Genomic DNA, 21701 nt, shown 5'->3' on the forward strand with positions numbered 1-21701 from the left:
AACCAGGCAGCATCCTGGTAAATCTCTTTTGTACCCTCTCCAAAGCCTCAACATCCTTCCTACAGTGGGGTGACCAGAACTGTATGCAATGCTCCAGATGTGGTGACAGTAACTCAAATAACCATGTGTTACAACAGTAGTGTGCAAAACACGTTGAACTTTGCAGTAGATGAGCTAGAGCAGCAAAAGACCAAAACAGGTTCCACTCCTGCCCCTAATAAAGTGCCCACTGAGGGTACATGTGACAAAGGTTGGTAAATCTGATAATCAGGGGACACCGATTTCAGAGAACCAGTGAAATTAACCTTTAGAACAGGTGGAATCCAGCAACTAAACCCTACACCAAACAATTCTTCTCTTTAACCAATCCTCAGGGGGACAGAGAGATGCAGAGCTAAACACAATTTGAGCTTCCTTCAGGATAACTAAAGCCAGGATGTTCTCATACTCCAATTTCACCTACTCGCGTACATTACATTCCACTTTATAGATTAGAATCTTGCAGTTTTGTGAAGATGCTAATCAAAGATGCAAAGGCACCTGGCTAGTATTTCTGCTTTGCCTGGGATAACAAGAGAAATCATGGTTACAGCATCTTAACCCTTTCACTCCTGGTTGCTAAATTCTATGTCCACTTTCTTCCCCCTCCTATCTGGAGAAGGCACACAGTACTATAGAGAATTCAGGAGATGGATTTAGTTTAACAAAGTGTAGATATACATAATTAGCTGAAGAAGAAATGAGTGGAGAGTGGAACTTGCAGGTAGGAAAATTGACATTTAGTATTAAAGAAAACAATTTTAAGTATAAGCATATTGGATAAATACAGAAGAAATCATTGTAGAGATATTCAAAGGAGTCTGACCAACTGAACTGTTCTTTCATCTCTGGTTCTTAGTATTATTTTTTATTTGCCTTCTTGTGTGCATTGGTTGCTTGTCAGTCCTTATGCATAATTTTTTAAATGAAATTTTATTGTATTTTTCTTTTTCCAGTAAACTCCTGCAAGAAAATTAACTTCAAGTTAGTATATGGTAACATATACTTACATTGATAATAAATTTAATTTGAACTTTGAAACAACCAGAAAAGATTTAACAGACTGAAATTTCCTTCTCACAGCCAGTGGATCAGAATATGGCTCTTTATACATTCAAGACTGCTTTCACCTTTCACCCAGATTGACTACATTCATACCGCTAATAGTAAGGTCAAGTCCTGGTGAAGGTTCTCAGCCTGAAACATCAACTATTTATTCCTCTCCATAGATGCTGCCTAACCTGCTGAGTCCCTCCAGCATTTTGAGTGTGTTGCCATTTAATAATATTTTAGCTGATTTTCTACCTCAACTACATCTCCTTCCTATTAGGAGGACAGCTCTGTTTCTTTTGCCACATGGCTGGATTGATTTTTTTCTCCTTTGAAAGTGGAATAACTACAGTTGTTGGAAATTTGAAATAAAACAAAAAGTGCTGGAAATACTCAGGTCAGGCAGCATCTGTGTAGAGAATTGTTAACTATATCTCCCTCCAAAACAACATTCCTCAACATCTAGAAATATATTGCTCTCAGTTCTTCAATATACTCACTGGCTCTCCACTTAGTCATGAAATAGCTGGACAATAGCAATACTGTCAGGCTGCTGTTTATTGATTACAGCTCAGCGTTCAACATTATCCTACCCTCAATGCTAGTCAACAAGCTCCAAAACCTGGACCGCTGTAACCTCCTCTGCAACTGTACCCTTGATTTCCTCATTGGGAGACCACAGTCAGTGCTGATCAGAAATAAGTCTCTTTGCCGACAATTAACACTGGCACATCTCAAGGATGTGTGCTAAGCCCACAGCTCTACTTTCTCTCCACTCACAACTGTGTAGCTAGGCACAGCTCGAATGACATCTATAAATTTGCCAACACAACTATTGTTATGAGTTTCAGGTGATGATGAGTAAGTGTATAACCATATAATAATTACAGTACGGAAACAGGCCATCTTGGCCCTTCTAGTCTGTGCCGAACTCTTACTCTCACCGAGTATAGGAATGAGATAGATCAGCTGGTTGAGTGGTGTTGCAACATCAACCTTACAAGCTGTTAGTACGAACAATGAATTGATTGTGGACTTCAGGAAGGGGAAGTTGAAGGAACATATACAAGTTCTCATCAAGGGATCAGCAGTGGAAAGGGTAAGCAGCTTCAGGTTCCTCCTGGGTGACAATATCTATTAAGATCTATCCTGAGTACAACATGTTGAAGTAATTACAAAAAAGGCACGACAGTGGCTGTATTTCATTAGGAGCTTGAGGAGGCTTGGTATGTCACCAAAGCATCTCACAAATCTCTACCCGTACCATGGAGAGCATTCTAACTGGTTGCCACTACACAGGATCAGAAAAAGCTGCAGAAAGTTGCACACTCTGCCAAGCTCCGTCATGGGCACTAGCCTCCCCGGCATCGAGGACATCATCAACAGGTAATGCTTCCAAAAGGTGGCATCCGTCATTAAGGTCTCCCATCACCCAGGACAAGCCCTTTTCTCATTGCTACCAAAGAGGTGGTACAGGAGCCTGAAGACGCACACTCAACATTTTAGGAAAAGCTTCTTCAATATTGCCATCAGATCTCTGAATGGACAATGAACTCATGTACATGACTTCACTTTTTTTTGCTCTACTTTCTTTTTTATATATGTTTCTTATTGTAATTTATAATTTTTAAAAAAGGTATTGCAATATACTGCTGCCAAAAACAACATATTTCATGACATATGCCAGCAATATGAAACCTGATTCTAACACCAGGAGGGGTTAGATTTCAGACTCAGGATAATCATGTAGTAGCCACAGTGTTTTCCAAAGGATAGGGGCAGCCAAAAGGGTAGACAGTATACAGGTTCAAAGTGGGGGGGGGGAGATTTAAAAGGGACCATGGGGCCGTCTAAGTGGAAAAAGTTGCCCCTCTTGTTTCTTTTGAATTTTGGGAAAGAGCGATCACAAAGTAATTAAAATTTTATGTTGGGTTTGACACAGCAATTTAGTTGAATCAGAAACAAGAACTTTGGATCTGAACAACACACTGATATAGGTGCACATTAGCCAAGATAATGACTGTAGACCAATAATGGCAAATACTTTATTTGCTCAAGAAATTAAAAAGCTACAAAAAAATGGTCTAGTTGTGGCTATCATTATGTTGACAAAAAGTACACAAAACCCCTCCAATTGCTTCAAATTCAGCAAAGTGGCTGTGAGGCTAAGTACAGCTCCAACACCATATACAAGTTGCTGATGACACCACTGTTGTGGCCTGTATCAAAGGTGCTGATGAATCAGCATACAGGAGGGAGGCTGAAATTTGGCAGAGTGGTGTAATAACAACCACCTCTCACTCAATGTCAATAAGACCAAAGTACTGATAGCAGACTTCAGGAGAGGGAAACCAGAGGTCCATGAGCCAGGAATCATCGGAGGATCAGAGGTGGAGAGGGTCAGAGGCTTTAAACTCCTGGGTGTCACCATCTCAGAGGACCTGTCCTGGACCCATCATACAACTATAATTGCAAAGACAGCATGACGGCGCCTCTACTTCCTCAGAAGTCTGTGAAGATTTGGCATGTCATCAAAAATCTTGGTAAACTTCTATAGATGTGAGATGGAAAGTGTGCTGACTGGCTGCATCACAGCCTGGTCTGGGAACACCAATGCCTTTGAGTGGAAAATCCTACAAAAGGTAGTGGATTCAGCCTAGTACTTCACAGGTAAAACCCTCTCAACCATTGAGCACATCTATGTGAAATGTTGCCATAGAAAAGCAGCATCCATCATCAAAGAATCCTCACCACCCAGGCCATGCTTTTTTCTCATTGTTGCCATCAGGTAGAAGGTACAGGAGCCTCAGGACTCAGTTTACAGAGTCTGTTTACATACTCTGTTTGTTGTCTGTTCTATAGATTTGCTAAGTATGCTCGCAGGAGAATCGCAGGGTTGGATGTAGTGACATGTATGTACTCTGTTAATAAATTTTACTATGAACTTTGAAAAAGTGACCAAAAAAGTGTTTTGGAGAACAGAATATGAAAGCAAACTAATAAGATGCTTCAAAACATTCAACAGGCTTTGGTGTCTTTCAGAAGACTTGTTTGAATGACGGATTGCATCAAATCCGATTTGCTCTATGTACAGTTTCAGTGTTCCCATGAACCCTTACCACTGTGGAAAAGTTCCCGGCTCCTTCTTTTACTCAATCTTCCCATGATTCCAGTGATGGGAGGAGTAGTAAGGGTGGGTTTGGAGAGTAAAAAGAAAGAAAACACAACTAATAGATTCCAGGTAATCTGAAATTTAACTCTGGAAGCCTCACTGTGCAAAGTTGAAGCATTGAGAACCAGTCAGAATCAGGTTTATTATCATGAAATTTATTAACTTAGCAGCAGCAGTTCAATGCAATACATAATCTAGCAGAGAGAGAAAAAATAATAAATAAAATAAAACATATTAACAAATAAACAAGTAAATCAATTATGTATATTGAATAGATTTTAAAAATGTGAAAAAAACAGAAATACTGTATATTAAGAAAAAGTGAGGCAGTGTCCAAAGCTTCAATATCCATTTAGGAATGGGATGGCAGAGGGGAAGAATCGCTGACTGTGTGCCTTCAGGCTTCTGTACCTCCTACCTGATGGTAACAGTGAGAAAAGGGCATACCCTGGGTACTGGAGGTCTTTAATAATGGATGCTGTCTTTCTGAGACACCGCTCACTAAAGATATCTTGGGTACTTTGTAGGCTAGTGCCCAAGATGGAGCTGACTAGATTTACAAACTTCTGCAGCTTCTTTTGGTTCTGTGCAGTAGCCCCTCCATACCAGACAGTGATGCAACCTGTCAGAATGCTCTCCACAGTACAACTATAGAAGGTTTTGAGTGTATTTGTTGATATGCCAAATCTCTTCAAACTCCTAATAAAGTATAGCCGCTGTCTTGCCTTCTCTATAACTACATCGATATGTTGGGACCCAGGTTAGATCCTGAGATCTTGACACCAAGGAAACTGAAGCTGCTAACTCTCTCCACTTCTGATCCCTCTATGAAGATTGGTATGTGCTCCTTTGTCTTACCCTTCCTGAAATCCACAATCAGCTCTTTCGTCTTACTGACGTTGAGTCAATTACCAGTATAGGCACATTACCCTGCCCCTCACTCTCTGATGTTAACTTGGAGCTCAATTCAATTGCAAGAGCGCATTCAAATCAGTGTCTTGTTACACATTGTATTGAGAGAAGTGAAAGACTGCTATGGAGCAGAATCTACTTACTGTCTAAAGGCTGCCATTGTGTTTTCCAGGTTCTCTCCGGCACCTGTTAGAGAGAAATCACAGACTCAATATTTCACCCAGGATTACTGTTCACCAGAACTGGTCTTGTAGTTCAGTTTAAAGATAGCATTAATGAGAATCTGGGGACAAGGAATGGAGGTCAGGGAGGGCGGAGAGTGACGGGGATGTGGTGTGAGGGGGGCCGAGAGGGAGACTTTGGATCTGATGCAGAACATAGACACAATTATAATAAACACATTAATAAAGAAAAACAATAAATACAGAAAAGTACACAATATAGTTTACATATATAGAATAATTATTTGTCCATAAGGTGATACCAGGCACAGGAATAGTCTGCACATAAGGTGACTATGACAGGAATTGATACAGTAATTTTGCTATTGTTGTTTTGTTTTTCTTTTCTTGTTGTTATTGTTGTGTTCGGTTGTTCTGCTGAACATTGTGGGCATGCACTTGCCAGCTGGCTCCGGCACAACCTTAGGGTGTGTTGGTTGTTAATGCAAATGACACATTTTTCACAGTATGCTTCAATGTACATGTGATAGATAAATAAATAGATAAATCTAAACATTGCTATTAAATTCTGACCCTCAAACCTGGGACACAAGCTGGTTATTAATTGAACTGAAATACAAGAGATTCTGCAGATGTTGGAAATCCAGAGCAACACACACAAAATACTGGAGGATGTGTTACTAATGCTGGTCATTGCCCAGTGGTGAGGGCAGCAGCCAGCCATGGGGACAGATTCAATGCTGGGCCTTCCAGCTGTCACTGTGGGTGCAGAGGATAGACTGACCGCCTTGCAACTCCAGCAGCCTGAGTTCAATCCTGACCTCTGGAGTGGAGTTTAAACCTGAGTGTCCTTCAATGAGCGAAACAGTTTCCGTTCATGGTACAAAGAAAATACAGAAACCTGAAAAGTCTACTGATGCTTCAATGACTGAGAGCAGCTGGTTAATGTCGAAGTGCGAGGAATGCAGCAGGTACTCTGAGGTACGAACTGAAACAAGACAAAGCACTGAACATCTGCGGAGTTCCTGCAACAGTAGCCAAACAAAGAGCATCTAGGTGCAGTGATCCCCTTAAACAGCACTCAAGGCAGGAGGTAGGTGGGTCTACCCTGCAAATTAACCTGCTTGTGGCCACAGTGTTTGCTGCAGGTGCTGGAACCTGGAGCGACAAACAAGTGAATGGAGAGATTCAGCGGGTTGAACAGCATCTGCAGGAGGAAAGGAACTGTCAATCCAGGACATGCCCTCTTCTCATTACTACCATCAGAGCCGTGGTACAGGAGCCTGAAGACACACACTCACTGATTCAGGAAAAGCTTCTTCCCCTCTGCCATCTGATTTCTGAACAGACAATGAGCTAGCTCATGAACACGACCTCACTATTTTTACACTACTTTTTTAAAGTATACATTTCCTTATTGTAATATATGGTATATTTTATGTATTTCACTGGACTACTGACACAAAACAACAAACTTCTCAACATCTGTCAGTGATGATAAAACCCATTCTCGGTCAATGGTGATGCCAGGTTTCATCTGAAACAATGGTAATTCCTTTCCTTCCACAAATGCTGCTCAATATGGTGTTAGCGGGAACTTTGAGCTCCAGAATGGCTGAATGGAGATGTATGACAGGAGCTCCCCCTCCATCACTGGGGAGTCCACATCACAGCCTCTTCTGATTGTGACCTACTGAGTAATCTTAATGCCATTTTGTTCACCAGTGAAGAATCAATGCCTTTGATGGCAGGCTTGAGAAAGCAATGAGCTCCTTCACCTGCACACAACTCCTGCTGCAAGAGGGTACATGGATTGTGGACTATGCGGGATTAAGGCATAGAATTGCTATTTTTCTTGCGGTTTAACTTTCCTATGCTTCCTTGCGTTTTTATACTGTATAATCGCATATATACATGTAATTATCCAGTGAATTTTTCAGTAATTACTGTACAGCTGCTTCTCTATTTTTCTAGGTACAGGTTTCCCCCACCATCCGAAGGTACAGTGTTCCTATGAAACTGTTCGTAAGCCGGAATATCGTAAAGTGAAGAAGCAATTACCATTTATTTATATGGGAAAAATTTGTGAGCGTTCACAGACCCAAAAAATAACCCACCAAATCATGCCAAATAACACATAAAACCTAACAGTAACATATAGTAAAAGCAGGAATGATATGAAAAATACACAGCCTATATAAAGTAGAAATACTTTTCTACAATCATTACTGCACTGTTCTCCGTAGCAAAAATCTCATGCAAGCGTTCTCGGTAGAAACACTCTCTCCAGTAACCTTCAAGCTATGAAGCTGCCAAATCATACCAAATAACACGTAAAAATACACAGCCTATATAAAGTAGAAATAATGTATGTACAGTGTAGTATCACTTACCAGAATCGGGAAGACAGCGCCGAGCACACTGATGATGGTGTGTTAGGCTGAGACATCAGAGGTTTGGGTGGTGCAGTGGACCCCACCCTCCAGACCGCCGACCGATACCAATCTGCAAGCATGCAGTGGTGCTGCAGTAGCCGGGACGCACCCTACGTAAATGACGGCTCAGATCAGAGGCGACACAATGGGCAGTCACCGCTGATCTGGGCTGACATTTACGTGGCAGGTGGCACCTAATTAATTAGCTTGTTTATTTCAGCTTTTTTCTTAAAGATGTGTTGGGTGCGTCCCAGCTACTGCTGCTTTCTCCGCGGCAATGTATCGGTCCGCAGCCTGGAGGTCGGAGTGGTGGGACACTGGAGTGTCATCTCATCGTCGTCTGTTTCCATCAGGGCAGGCAGGTCATCTTCTTCTATGTCTGCCTGCCTTGATGTGGAAGGTCGAGGTTCGTCGTCTGCTGTGGCTGATGTGGAAGGCTTGAAAAATGACAGTATGCTTGACTGCTTAGCCTCACGCATTTTTCTATCATACGGTTCTTTGTTAGCACTCAAACCATCCTGCAAATATACCCTAAACCTACGTACTCTTTCAAAATTAAAGTTGTACTTTATCATTGCAGCGAAAATCTCACGCAGCTGCTTCAGATTCAGTTCCTGGACGACTTCACTTTCAGTCCATTCGCTACTGCATTTGGTATCCTTTTCTCTTCCAATTGCATCAGCTCTTCATTTATCAGTTCTTGGTCATGGGATGCCAAAACCTCTTCAACATCATCTTCGTCAACTTCCACAAGCCAAACTCACTTTGTCTTACTTCATTCACCACAATCGAAATGCTTAATTATGTCTAGTTTTATGCTAAGTGCAACACCCTTACAAGCTCTTTTAGGCTTTTCCAATACCTTCGAACTCATCTTGCTAACGGCTGCTCACAGGCACGTGTTTAAGCAATGCCGGCTAGAATGCAGTTCCAGGGGAGGAGCTTGGCTGCTCAGGGCGTGCACTGCCTTTTATTGCACACTGCTTTTTTCGTGCACTGCTTTTTCTCGTAACAGTGAAAACACCTTCTGTTAGCGAAAACAGGTAACTAATGTAGGTCTTTCGTAACAGCAAGGTTTCGTAAAGCGAATGTTCGAAAAGCGGGGGACACCTGTATTACTTAAGTTCAGTAGCAGTTGTCAGACAACTTGAATCTGGCTATTTTATTGGTTAATTTATCAATGGAATTTCTAGTCTGGTATGAGAAGACCACAACTAATTTTTAGTCTGCTCTTTTCTTTGTTCTTTCGATACTTTGTTCTTGTAACATTGAATAAAATTTTCGTAAGCAACAGATTTTATGCCTTATTCTTGACTTCCAAAGAACTTTTGGATTGCAGAAGTATCAGAATCCAACAACTGCATTGTTACTAATACCCCTGGGCCCAGGCAACAATGTTTCTGACCCAAGCCTGGCACGACCGTGTCGGTGAGAATGCATTCATCTGCTCCAAGAACAGATCAGAAGGCTAATGCAGAACTGACCCGAGTGGATGGAAATTGTGATCCCTGGGTACAATTTAAGAAAACATCTGTGTAATCAACAAAAAATCATTCCTAAGTACAGGTGTCCCCCACTTTTCGAACGTTTGCTTTACGAAACCTCACTGTTACGAAAGACCTACATTAGTACCCTATTTTCGCTTTCAGAAGGTGTTTTCACTGTTACGAAAAAAAATCGAGCGCGCGATAAAAAATCAGCGTGTGCCCCGAGCAGCCACTTTCCCCCAGATTTGGAACTGCTTTGCTTTAACACATGCCTGTAAGCAGCCGTTTGCAAGATGAGTTCTATGGTATCGGAAAAGCCTGAAAGAGCTCGTAAGGGTGTAACACTTACAGTAAAACTAGACATAATTAAGCCTTTTGATCGTGGTGAACGAAGTAAGGACAAAGTGAGTTCGGCTTGTGGAAGCTGACGAACATGATGTTGAAGAGGTTTTGGCATCCCATCACCAAGAACTGACAGATGAAGAGCTAATGCAATTGGAAGAAAAAAGGATAACAATCAAAACCGAATGAGTAATGATAAAGTACAACTTTAATTTTGAAAGGGTACATTGGTTTAGGAGATATTTGCAGGATGGTTTGAGTCCTTATTAAAGAACTGTGTGATAGAAAAATGCGCGAGGCTCAGCAGTCAAGCAAGCCTACCGCATCAGCCACAGCAAACGATGAACCCCGACCTTCGACATCGAGGCGTGCAGTCATAGGAGAAGATGAGCTTCCTGCTCTAATGGAAACAGAACACGAGATGACACCCCAGTGTCCCACCACCCCAACCCCCAGGTCACGGACAGATAGTGTACTGATTCGTGGAGAATGCAGCAGTAGCCGGGAGGCACACAGCACATCTTTAAGAAAAAAGCCAAAATAAACATGCTAATTAATTACATTTCAGGTGGCACCTAATTAATTAGCTTGTTTATTTCGGCTTTTTTCTTAAAGATGTGCTGTGTACCTCTCGGCTACTGCTGCGTTCCTGCATGCCTCGCGGCAATGTATCGCTTGGCGGCCTGGAGGGTGGGGGCCACTGCACCACCCAACCTGCGACGACTCAGTCTAACACCATCATCAGTGTGCTCAGTGCTGTCCCGGTTCCGGTAAGTGATCCTACACTGTACATATATTATTTCTACTTTATATAGGCTGTGTATTTTTATGTGTTATTTGGTATGATTTGGCAGCTTCATAGCTTAAAGGTTACTGGGGAGAGTGTTCTTGCCAACAGCGCTTGCGTGAGATTTTCGCTACGGAGAACAGTTCAGTAATGATTGTGGAAAAGTATTTCTACTTTATATAAGCTGTGTATTTATCATATCATTCCTGCTTTTACTATATGTTACTGTTATTTTAGGTTTTATGTGTTATTTGGCATGATTTGGTAGGTTATTTTTGGGTCTGTGAACGCTCACAAAATTTTCCCATATAAATAAATGGTAATTGCTTCTTCGCTTTACGACATTTCGGCTTACGAACTGTTTCATAGGAACGCTCTACCTTCGGATGGCGGGGGAAACCTGTAACCTGTAGATTGTGATTCTAATGGTGATACTTGGCTCATGATTCCTCATGGCTTAATCTTTGTGTAGTGGTCAGCTTCCAACACAAAACCTAACTGCCTGTGATTTCACTGTCCAACCTACAGAGAGGTAGTGTGATCACTTGAGTTGAGTATGATGTTCTCCCAAGGAGTTATTCCCTTAATGGAGTATGCCTGTGAGTGACATTTTAATAAAAAGTGGAGAGGCTGATGCACAGATGGACACCAAACAGTCCTTGACAGGTCAGGGTCAGGGTCCAGCGGCATGGCATAGAAGACGACTGGGGACCCTTCACTGCTGCAGCCTTCCTCTGCCTTCACTGTCATTGTGATGTGTCAGCATCTTCCGCCAGCTCCACCATTGGGTCCTTGGTTGGATCACTTTGTCCGGATCCTTCCCCTTGATCTTACCATCGTGGTTGACCCCAACAGAGGCTAAGCTCCAGACAACAATGCTCTTGGGATCCCAGGAACTCACAAACCTCTCCACCATCGAGAAAGTGACAATCCTCAGAGAAGCCAGATGGCAGAATGTGTAACTGTCTCTGCAACATTTAATTTCCCCAGGCAATGTGTTCTAAGGATGGACCAGGGATTTCACAATGGCAATGCAGACTCAGCATTCCCAGCCACGTTCCCACTCTCACATAAGACCATAAGCCATAGAAGCAAAATGAGGCCATTCAGCCCATCATGCCTGCTGATCATGATTGATTTATTATTCCTCTCAAACTTATTCTCCTCCCTTCTTCCTGTAAGCCTTGACACTGACTAATAAAGAACCTATCACCATCTGCTTTAAATATACCAAATTACTTATGCCTTCAACAGCCATCTGTTGCAATGAATTAATTCCACAAGAAATTCTTCATCTCAGTTCTGGGGTTGTGTTCCTAGACTCCCCGGCTATAGGAAACATACTCTATACATCTACTCCATCTAGGCCTTTCAATATTTGATACATATTGGCTTTCGACAAAGAAATTGAAAGATAAAGCGAAAGGAAAACAAAAAAAAGTCAGCTGCTGCCATATATTTCCATGCATGTTTGCTTTCTTCCTGTTACTCTCTCCACCTCCTCCCCCCGCCCCCATTATCCATTTAGTGGAGTTTCCTTGTCGGTTTCAGTCCTCTCACACAATTGCTCTTCTCGACCACAGTTGCCTCTCTGAGCACAAAGAATGGTCCAAATCTTAGCCCAATATTTAAAGCCAAATTTAGCAATGTAATTTTTTTAAAGTTACACATTTTCCAGATCATCAAGAACCAAGTTGTGTGGGGAAAGATGATCAGATCTGAAAATCTAATCTCGTCTTTCCCCACACAAACAAAAGCTTATTTTACACAAGTGATGGTAACTAAGTACAGTTTAAGAAAGATTTTTTTTCTGCAGTTGATTGATGTTTATCAGCACCTCCTGCTGGACATCACATATTCTTTGTTGCAGAGGTTTAAATATTAGCTTTATAAAGATTAGCTTTATTTGTCAACATGTACATCAAAGCACACAGTGAAAAGCGCCACTGGTGTCACCCGCTTTCTTTGCGATGTGCTGGGAACAGCCTGTGATTGTTGCCAGACTTCTGGCGCCAACATAGTATGCCCACAACTCACCAACCCTAACTGTACACCTTTGGAATATGGGAGAAAACCAGAGTACACGGAGAAAACCCACATGGTCATGGGGAGAAAGCACAAACTCCTTACAAGACAGCAGCAGAAATTGAACCCCTACCATTTATAGTTGGCTCTGTAAAACAATTACGCTAACTGCTAATCTTCAGTGCTGCCCCAACCAATATGCTGATGGAAATCAGAGTGTCAAGCAGCATCAGTAAAAGGAAAGAAAATGTCAACGCAGAGTGCATTGGGTTTAAAAGCATACAGTTGTTTCGAAGTTTGACTGCTCCAACCAAATCGTCTGAAATTAGCTTTGCAGATATTGTGAAGGTAATGCAGGGACATTTAGAAACAAAGCCATTGTTGATTGCAGAATGCTTGAGGTTTCATAAGAGAAATCAAAAAGAAGGGGAGTAGATTTCAGCATACGTGGCTAAATTAAAGATACTGTCTGAGCATTGACAGCTTGGTAATAGGCTTAATATACACTAACAACAGGAATTCTGCAGATGCTGGAAATTCAAGCAACATACATCAAAGTTGCTGGTGAACGCAGCAGGCCAGGCAGCATCTGTAGGAAGAGGCGCAGTCGACGTTTCAGGCCGAGACCCTTTGTCAGGACTAACTGAAGGAAGAGTGAGTAAGGGATTTGAAAGCTGGAGGGGGAGGGGGAGATGCAAAATGATAGGAGAAGACAGGAGGGGGAGGGATAGAGCCGAGAGCTGGACAGGTGATAGGCAAAAGGGGATACGAGAGGATCATGGGACAGGAGGTCCGGGAAGAAAGACGGGGGGGGGGTGACCCAGAGGATGGGCAAGAGGTATATTCAGAGGGACAGAAGGAGAAAAAGGAGAGTGAGAGAAAGAATGTGTGCATAAAAATGAGTAACAGATGGGGTACGAGGGGGAGGTGGGGCCTTAGCGGAAGTTAGAGAAGTCGATGTTCATGCCATCAGGTTGGAGGCTACCCAGACGGAATATAAGGTGTTGTTCCTCCAACCTGAGGGTGGCTTCATCTTTACAGTAGAGGAGGCCGTGGATAGACATGTCAGAATGGGAATGGGATGTGGAATTAAAATGTGTGGCCACTGGGAGATCCTGCTTTCTCTGGCGGACAGAGCGTAGATGTTCAGCAAAGCTGTCTCCCAGTCTGCATCGGGTCTCACCAATATATAAAAGGCCACATCGGGAGCACCGGACGCAGTATATCACCCCAGTCGACTCACAGGTGAAGTGATGCCTCACCTGGAAGGACTGTTTGGGGCCCTGAATGGTGGTAAGGGAGGAAGTGTAAAGGCACGTGTAGCACTTGTTCCGCTTACACGGATAAGTGCCAGGAGGGAGATCAGTGGGGAGGGATGGGGGGGACGAATGGACAAGGGAGTTGTGTAGGGAGCGATCCCTGCGGAATGCAGAGAGAGGGGGGGAGGGAAAGATGTGCTTAGTGGTGGGATCCCGTTGGAGGTGGCGGAAGTTACGGAGAATAATATGTTGGACCCGGAGGCTGGTGGGGTGGTAGGTGAGGACCAGGGGAACCCTATTCCTAGTGGGGTGGTGGGAGGATGGAGTGAGAGCAGATGTACGTGAAATGGGGCAGATGCGTTTAAGAGCAGAGTTAATATACACTAAGATCATTTAGTTTATGGAATCTTACACGGAAGCATTCAAAACAGCTCCAATCTGAAGCACTGCTTACATTTAAAAGAGCAGTGGAAATCACCGTTTCAGTAGAAACCACAGAGACGCAATTGAATTGCAGGCAGGGACGAAAGTGAGCGTGAAGAAAATTGCTGCATCTAAACAGAGAACAGCCTGGTCAAACAAATAGTGTTACCATTGTAGCAGAGGCTCACATTCACCAAACAAATGCAGGTTTTAAAGGTGAAATTTGCAGAAAATGCAACGAAGAGCATGTCGGGCAGAGAAAAATAAATGGACTGCAGAGAAGAGAAAGGTAAAAGTTCAAGTTGCAGTTTCAAAAATAGCACCAATCTGAATGCTGTCGATGAAAAATGTAATTACAATGAGAGTGACACAGGACTGTATAGTCTTGAGATTTACAATGTGAAAACTAGCAATAGACAAGTAGTACGGCTTACACCAGGTGTGAATGGCAAATTAATTAAAATGGAATCGGACACTGGCTCAGCTGCTTAAGTCATTCCACAAAGTGAATTTGAGAGACATTTTAAAGATACCAACCTGAAGCCAACTAAGAACTTATACTGGACAAAAGATAACTCCCATGGGAGTGACTGTGAAATACAACAGCCAAAAAGGCACATTGAGCTTGTATATGGTTAAAAAAAAGGACTGGGGATATAATTGGCTAAAAAAGCTACAACTTGATTAGAGATCCATCCACCAATTGCATGCCACGTTCCCTGCAATGAAGCCATCTGAAAGCAAATTCAGAAAAGAACTGAATGATGTCACAATTGTCTTCATGATGTACACCATGAACCATTAGGACTAACAGGTGTTAGTGCCAACCTCTGTCCTTCTGGTTGGAAAGCATATTGGACCAAGGAAAAACCAAGCTATTCAGAGGAACCATGAAAGTGTTGAAATCAGTGGTCCAACTACAACAGTTTTTGTAGGCAACATATCTGATAAAGCTTCTGATATGTTAATTGGGCAGTTACTTGCAAAATGTGGCTTTGTTTTAAACTGGAAGAGAGTTTAACAAGTTTCAGGACGTTTGCAAGCACTCGGCTTTTGAGAGTATAAACAAAAACAGTATCCACTCTTTGTGCAATCCTCAGGTTATTGCATGAACTTCAAGTGGGAGACAAACAGCTGCTTGCAAAAATAGATGCAAAGACAAAAACCCAGCTGGATGAGGGGAAGGTCGAAACAAAAGGAGTCAATGCAAATTCAAAAACAGAGGATTCGTCAGATGATGTTGTGGATGAGGAAATCAAGAGGAGAGATCAGATCGTAAAGGAAACAATGGAAGGATTAATAAGAGAATATTTTAGTGAGCTAAATGAACTTTCCCAAAATCAAGATGAACAAACTTGAAAAAAGGAAGGAAGAGAAGGAGAGAAAGAATGTGAACAAGAAAGAGAATGGTGTTACTGAAATAAGTAACATGAGAAAGAAAAAGAAAGAAATAGGAGCAGATTCAGAAAGAGGAAAGAAGAAAAGTGTTCAGATCTCTCAGAACCGCTTTTTACACTTTCAGAGTCAACTCACCACTATGGAGGAAGCCCCAGAACGCGCAATTGTTGAGAATGTAAAGATGAAGTTACACATGTATTCCCAGACTCCCTGTGTCTTCCCTTAAATTACTTTAGTGTTTTGAAAGTTACAAAACATAACAGGAATGACCCTGTGATAGACCTACAAGTACTAACTGGCTCTTGTGATCAGAAGCCACAGTTGCAATGATCCCAGCCCACTTTGTCGATCTTCAGTTAACTGCTGAGTCAGATCAATCTGATATGAAGGAAGGGTACGAGAACAACACAAATTAAGATGCACTGTTCATCCGTCTCAGGGTTCGTTACTGAAATTAAAAACTTGGAAAGGAGGGTGAGGACAAAATGCAGGCTAGGGCTTCGAGTTTGTAGCACCGCAATGAGATAGAAAGAGTAGACTGCCATAAATGCAGAAGATACTGATGCCGGGTTCTGCCAAGAAGACTGGCATTCACTGAGTACTTCAGATGGAAATGCTTCTGAAGAGGTAACATAGCAGATGGGCGAGGAAGTATCCAGATACAAGACAGTCTCCAGATGCACTTGCACAAGTCACTGGTGAGGCTACACTTTGAATACTGTGCAGAGTTTTGGTTATTCTATTATAGAAACGACGAGAAGATTTACGAGGATGCTGAGAGGACCAGAAGCCTGAGTTATATAGATTGGCCAGGCTAGCACTTTATAGGAGAATGAGGGGTGACCATTTAGGAGTGCCTAAGATCATTTTTATTTAGAAATATAGCAAAGTAACAGGTCCTTCCAGCCCAATAAGCCCACACCACCCAATTACACCCATATGACTATTTAACTCTTTAGAATGTGGGAGTAAACCCGCATGATCACAGGAAGAACATACCAACTCCTTACAATGGTGTAATTGAATGAGGATTGCTGGTACTGTAATAGCATTAAGTTAATCATGACACTACTGTGTTACCCTACTGATAAGAGGCACAGATAAGGTGAAACACACGTCTTTTCCCCATGTAAGCGGAGTTCAAAACTAGGGACATAGGTTTAGGGTGAAGGGAAAGATTTAAAAAGGATCTGAGGCAACTTTTCATTACACAGAGGGAGACAAGTATACGGAATGAGCTGCCAAAGGAAGTGGTTGAGGCAGGTACAACAACATAATTGAAGAAGTACTTGCATTAGTACAAGAAGAGACAAGGCTTAGCCTTAGAGGGACATGGGCTGAATGCAGGAAATTGGGATCAGCTGGTTGGTATGGGACTGTATCAGATTGACTGCGAGAATGTAGCATGCGTGCTTGAGGCTGATTGATCAGGCGATGAATTGACTGACCCTCCTACACGCAGAGGGCCCTCTCTTTTGGCACAGACTTTTGTCTCGGCGGGCCCAGTTTGTCACTCCCACACTGCAAGTTGTCCAGCGTGTACCGTTACTAACACGTTTATACTCTCTTGTCTTTCTTGCTCTGCATGGACAGGCAGGGACTGGTTAGGCTGGCAGTGATTAGAACTGTGAAAAGCTTATCAGGCTCAGCCCAACATTTCTGAGCAGGTTGAGAAATAACTGCCCAGCTTCCAGCACATGGCCTGTAGATCTGGGAACAATTTTAGATCCTAATGCTGTTTCTACGTGACAAGGTTTTCTGACTCTCCCACCCTGACAGGCAGTGCATTCTAGCCTCCTGCTACCCCCCTTCAATCCTTCTACCAAGTACTTTAAGTCAATGGGTCTACGACATTCAGACCAGGAAACTGAAAATGGGGCATTCCCACGTGCCTGAGGATTTATTCACTCCTCCTGCGGTGCCAATTCTCTCAACCCTGCTCAACAATGTGGATTCTTGTTAGTGCTAGCCAATTGACTTGCTTTTACATGTTTGTGCTCAAACAAGAGAAGCAAACTACAGAATGGTGAGTCACATCATCTTCCAAGAGATTAACCTACCATGCATTCAATGACTCCCAAGTCCAAACTAATGTACCAGGACAAACCAATCTCTCGCTTGAAGCTTATTCACATGTAAAACCATTCTCCCAAACTCTTCCTTCAAGTCAGATCAGCATAGAACAGGCCCTTCAAGCCCAACGAGCCACACCTGTCTGTCTGTATCTTGTTTTATGGCGGTTGGCATCCAGCTTAATGGTGCATTACCACCACCCTCTGCTCCAGAATGTGCACTATACATACATTCTAAATCCCTTCACCCAATCACACACACACACAAACCTACACTTCACCCTCCCATCTTTGACCATCCTAGTATCCTATTCCTGTTTATTCGTCATATTCTATAAAAAACCCCTGTACCCCTTAAAAACGCTAAAAATACCCGGACGTGCTCTCTCACCCATGCCCAGCAACCCTTTTAATGTGAATTCCTGCATCCCCAACTCCCTTAATTTATTTCTCATCATCTCTCTCTGTATCCCATACTTCCTGCAACACAAAACTACATGTTATACTGACTCCTCTTCCTGACATTCCTCACACAATCCTGTCTGGTGTTTCCCTATCATTTTCAATGTTTTGTTTAATGCACAATGCCCCAGCCTTAACCTAGTCCACACAATTTCCTCTCTTCTGTTTCCATTACCTACCCTAGTAACTGCAACACTCTTTTGTATTTGATATAAATGCCTCCCTTTCCCCTCCCTGTCCCACCTTTCTTGCCACATTCGGTTGACTTTTTCCCAGATTACACACTTAACCTCTGCTTTACTGATACTAATGTGCATTTCCACATTTTCTTTCTTTAACGCCCTCTTTGCCAACTCATCCACCCTCTCATTCCCCTTCACCCCTACATGTGCTGGAACCCATAGAAATTTTACCTGACCTCCCTGATTTGCAATTCTTGTAACTAACTGAAGGACTTCATAAAGTACATCTTGCCGACTGTTTGTGTGAAAAGACCTTAAACTTGCTAGAACTGAGGATGAATCTGAACATATCAATGCTTTGGCTTGTCTGGCTTTCTGCACCCATTGCAACGCAACCAACACTGCCAGCATCTCCACTGTAAACACCCCTAACTTATTAGATGTTCTTCTGCTGATTCCAATTTCTTTTGCTGGTATTACCACCCCAAACCCTGTCACTCTTGTTTCAGGTTCCTTCGCACCATCCGTATAAATGTGAGTATAATCACTATACTTTTCCATCACATGACAGTTAAATGCATTTACCAAATCTGTTTTATATCTTTCTTTCCTTTTTACCTCTAACAAATGCCAGTCTATGTCAGGCCATACAAGCTTCCATGGAGCTACAACCGGATAAACTACTGAAGGACTTATCCTCAGATCAAATACTCCACATTCTTTCGCGATATCATTCCCTACCCGACTAAAGGTATCCCTCTGAAACCTCCCATTTTCCCAGCACTCCTGCAACACTCCTTTAGTAGGGTGAGAATCATTGTGCCCCTGCAAGTTAGCCCAGTAGTTTGCCATCAGTTGCATCCTTCTTAGTTCCAAAGGCATTATTCCCATTTCTACCTGTAGGGCTGACACTGGTGACGTTTTAAAAGCCCACTGCACACTCTCAAGGCCTGAGCCTGAATCACATCCAGTTTCCTTATAAGAGACCTAGCTCTGATCCATATACTATATTTCCATAATCCAATACAGATCTTACTAAAGCCACATACATTCTCTTCAAAGCTGAACAACTTGCTCCCCATTCCCTACCAGTCAAACATCTCATCACATTTATTACTTTTTTACATTTCTCCTCAACTTTCCTGATATGGTCTGCCCATGTTAATCGTGAATCAAATATAACTCCCAGAAATTTAAATGATGCAACCCTTTCTAATTCAACCCCATACATCCTTAACGAGCCACACCACTCAGCAACCCATCTATTTAACCCTAGCTTAATCACAGGATAATTTACAATGATCAATTAACCTACTAATCAGTAGGTCTTTGAACTGTGAGAGGAAACACAGGTGCTCATGGGAAAGAGGTACAAACTTCTTACAGAGAATGGCAGAATTGAACTTTGATGCCTCGGCTGTAATAGCATTGTGCGAACCATTATGCTACCATAGCGTCCTAAATGACATTAAACAATCTTGAATCTCAAAACTTATCCACATCACAACTTTTGAACCTTGTTCAGAATCTTCAGCTTTTACTTAAATAATGGATTCCTTGTGAAATTCGTTGAATGGTTTTACGTGCAGATGCTGTTCCCACGATGTATGTCCATGACCACTGATCACATTCTGCTGCTGTCAGTTGACCATTTCCTCAGTACTGTGGTTAAAATTGAACTGCTGACCAATTCTTGTGACTAGCACCTGCAATTACAGCTATCAAAAGTCACATCGCTGTCACAATACCAGCACCCATCCCTATCAGGAGGAATGACTAATGAGAACTTGGGCTGATCAGAGCAGCAGCAGAATGGTGCAATCACCTGAATCAACCAGTGAACTTTTACTGATAGTGGATAAACTGGTTATCATCTTAAAAAGTTCTAGACTTGCTCATGTGGATTTTAAGGTGGCAAGCATGACTGCCTATTAAAGGAGACAGGAAACAGGAAACTTGTCAGCTTCACTTCAGTAGTAGGAAAACTGCTGGTATCTATAGTGAAGGATTTGTTACCATCCACCTCATCAATGCCTCTCATAATTTTAAACATTTCTAAAGGTTTCCCCATCATTCTCCTACATTCTGAGTAAAGAGCTAACCTGGCCATCCTCCCCCTTTAGCTTGGGATGACATTATCGCAGAGCGATTAGCATAATGCTGTTAGTGTGAGCTGTAAGATCTGGGTTTAATTCCGCTGCCCTCTGCAAGGAGTCTGTATGTACTCCCTGTGAGTGTCTGTGTGCCTTCCAGGGTTTTCTCCCACATTCTAAAAACATATGGTTAAGGTTAGAGAGTTGCGGGCCTGCTATGATAGTGACACTTGCCCAACACAATCCCCGCTGATCTGATTTGACACAAATGATGCATTTCAGTTAATCTTCTATCTTTCTCATCATCTCTATCCCTTATAATTTTTTTCTGCATGCTTTTCAGTTTAACCACATCTTTCCCATAGCAGGAAGACCAAAACTATACAATGGTATTCAAATACAGTCTCACCAGGTCAAACGACAAATCAGGGCACATGGAACTGGGAGTTCATAATGAGATAGAGTAGAGTTAGCTATCAGGCATGAAGCAGAGACTGAGTAGCTAGAGAGATTGCAGAGGGGGCATTAACAATGATCTTTCATGAATTGATAGATTCTGGCATTATACCGGATGACTGGAAAATTGCAAATGTTACTCCGCTATTTAAAAAGGGTGGGAGGCAGCAGAAAGGAAACTATTGACCTGGTAGCCTGACTACGGAGAACCTGGAGGTTCATGACAAGAAAGGCCAAAGCCAGCATGGTTAGCTGAAAGGAAAATCATGCCTGACAAACCTCCTGCAATTTTTTAAGGCAATTACAAGCAGGGTAGACAAAGGAGATACAGTAGATGTGGTGTACTTGGATTTTCAAAAGGCCTTTGACAAAGTGTCGCACATGAGGCTGCTTAGCAAGATAAGAACCCGTGGAATTACAGGGAAGTTACTAGCATGGGTGGAGCATTGGCTGATCGGCAGAAAACAGAGAGTGGGAATAAAGGGATCCTATTCTGGCTGGCTGCCAGTTACCAGTGGAGTTCCACAGGGGTCGGTGTTTGGACCGCTGCTTTTTACGATACATGTCAATGATTTGGACTATGGGCTCAAAGGATTTGTGGCTAAATTTACCCATGATACAAAGATAGGTGGAGGAGTGGGTAGTGTTGAGGAAACAGAGAGCCTGCAGAGAGACTTAGATAGTTTAGGGGAATGGGCAAAGAAGTGGCAAATGAAATACAATGTTGGGAAGTGTATGGCCATGCACTTTGGTGGAAGAAATAAATGGGTAGACTATTATTTAGATGGGGAGAGAAGAGATGCAAAGGGACATGGGAGTCCTTGTGCAGGATACCCTAGAGGTTGAACTCCAGATTGAGTTGGTGAAGAAGGGGAATGCAACATTGGCATTCATTTCTAGAGGTACAGAATATAAGAGCAGGGAT

At 42.5% G+C, this 21701-nt stretch overlaps 1 protein-coding gene across 1 annotated transcript in view; it reads right to left on the reverse strand.

Annotated features, from left to right (window-relative positions):
* gdpd1 (glycerophosphodiester phosphodiesterase domain containing 1) overlaps positions 1-21701 on the reverse strand; it is a 76929-nt gene that overhangs the window by 48808 nt on the left and 6420 nt on the right. Inside the window, exon 2 of the mRNA XM_063031887.1 lies at positions 5317-5359. Within this exon, the coding sequence (XP_062887957.1) occupies positions 5317-5359 (43 nt within the window). The remainder of the gene's footprint in view (positions 1-5316; positions 5360-21701) is intronic.

Source organism: Mobula hypostoma, chromosome 23, assembly GCF_963921235.1.
Source record: "Mobula hypostoma chromosome 23, sMobHyp1.1, whole genome shotgun sequence".
In the NCBI taxonomy this organism is placed as follows: Eukaryota; Metazoa; Chordata; class Chondrichthyes; order Myliobatiformes; family Myliobatidae; genus Mobula; species Mobula hypostoma.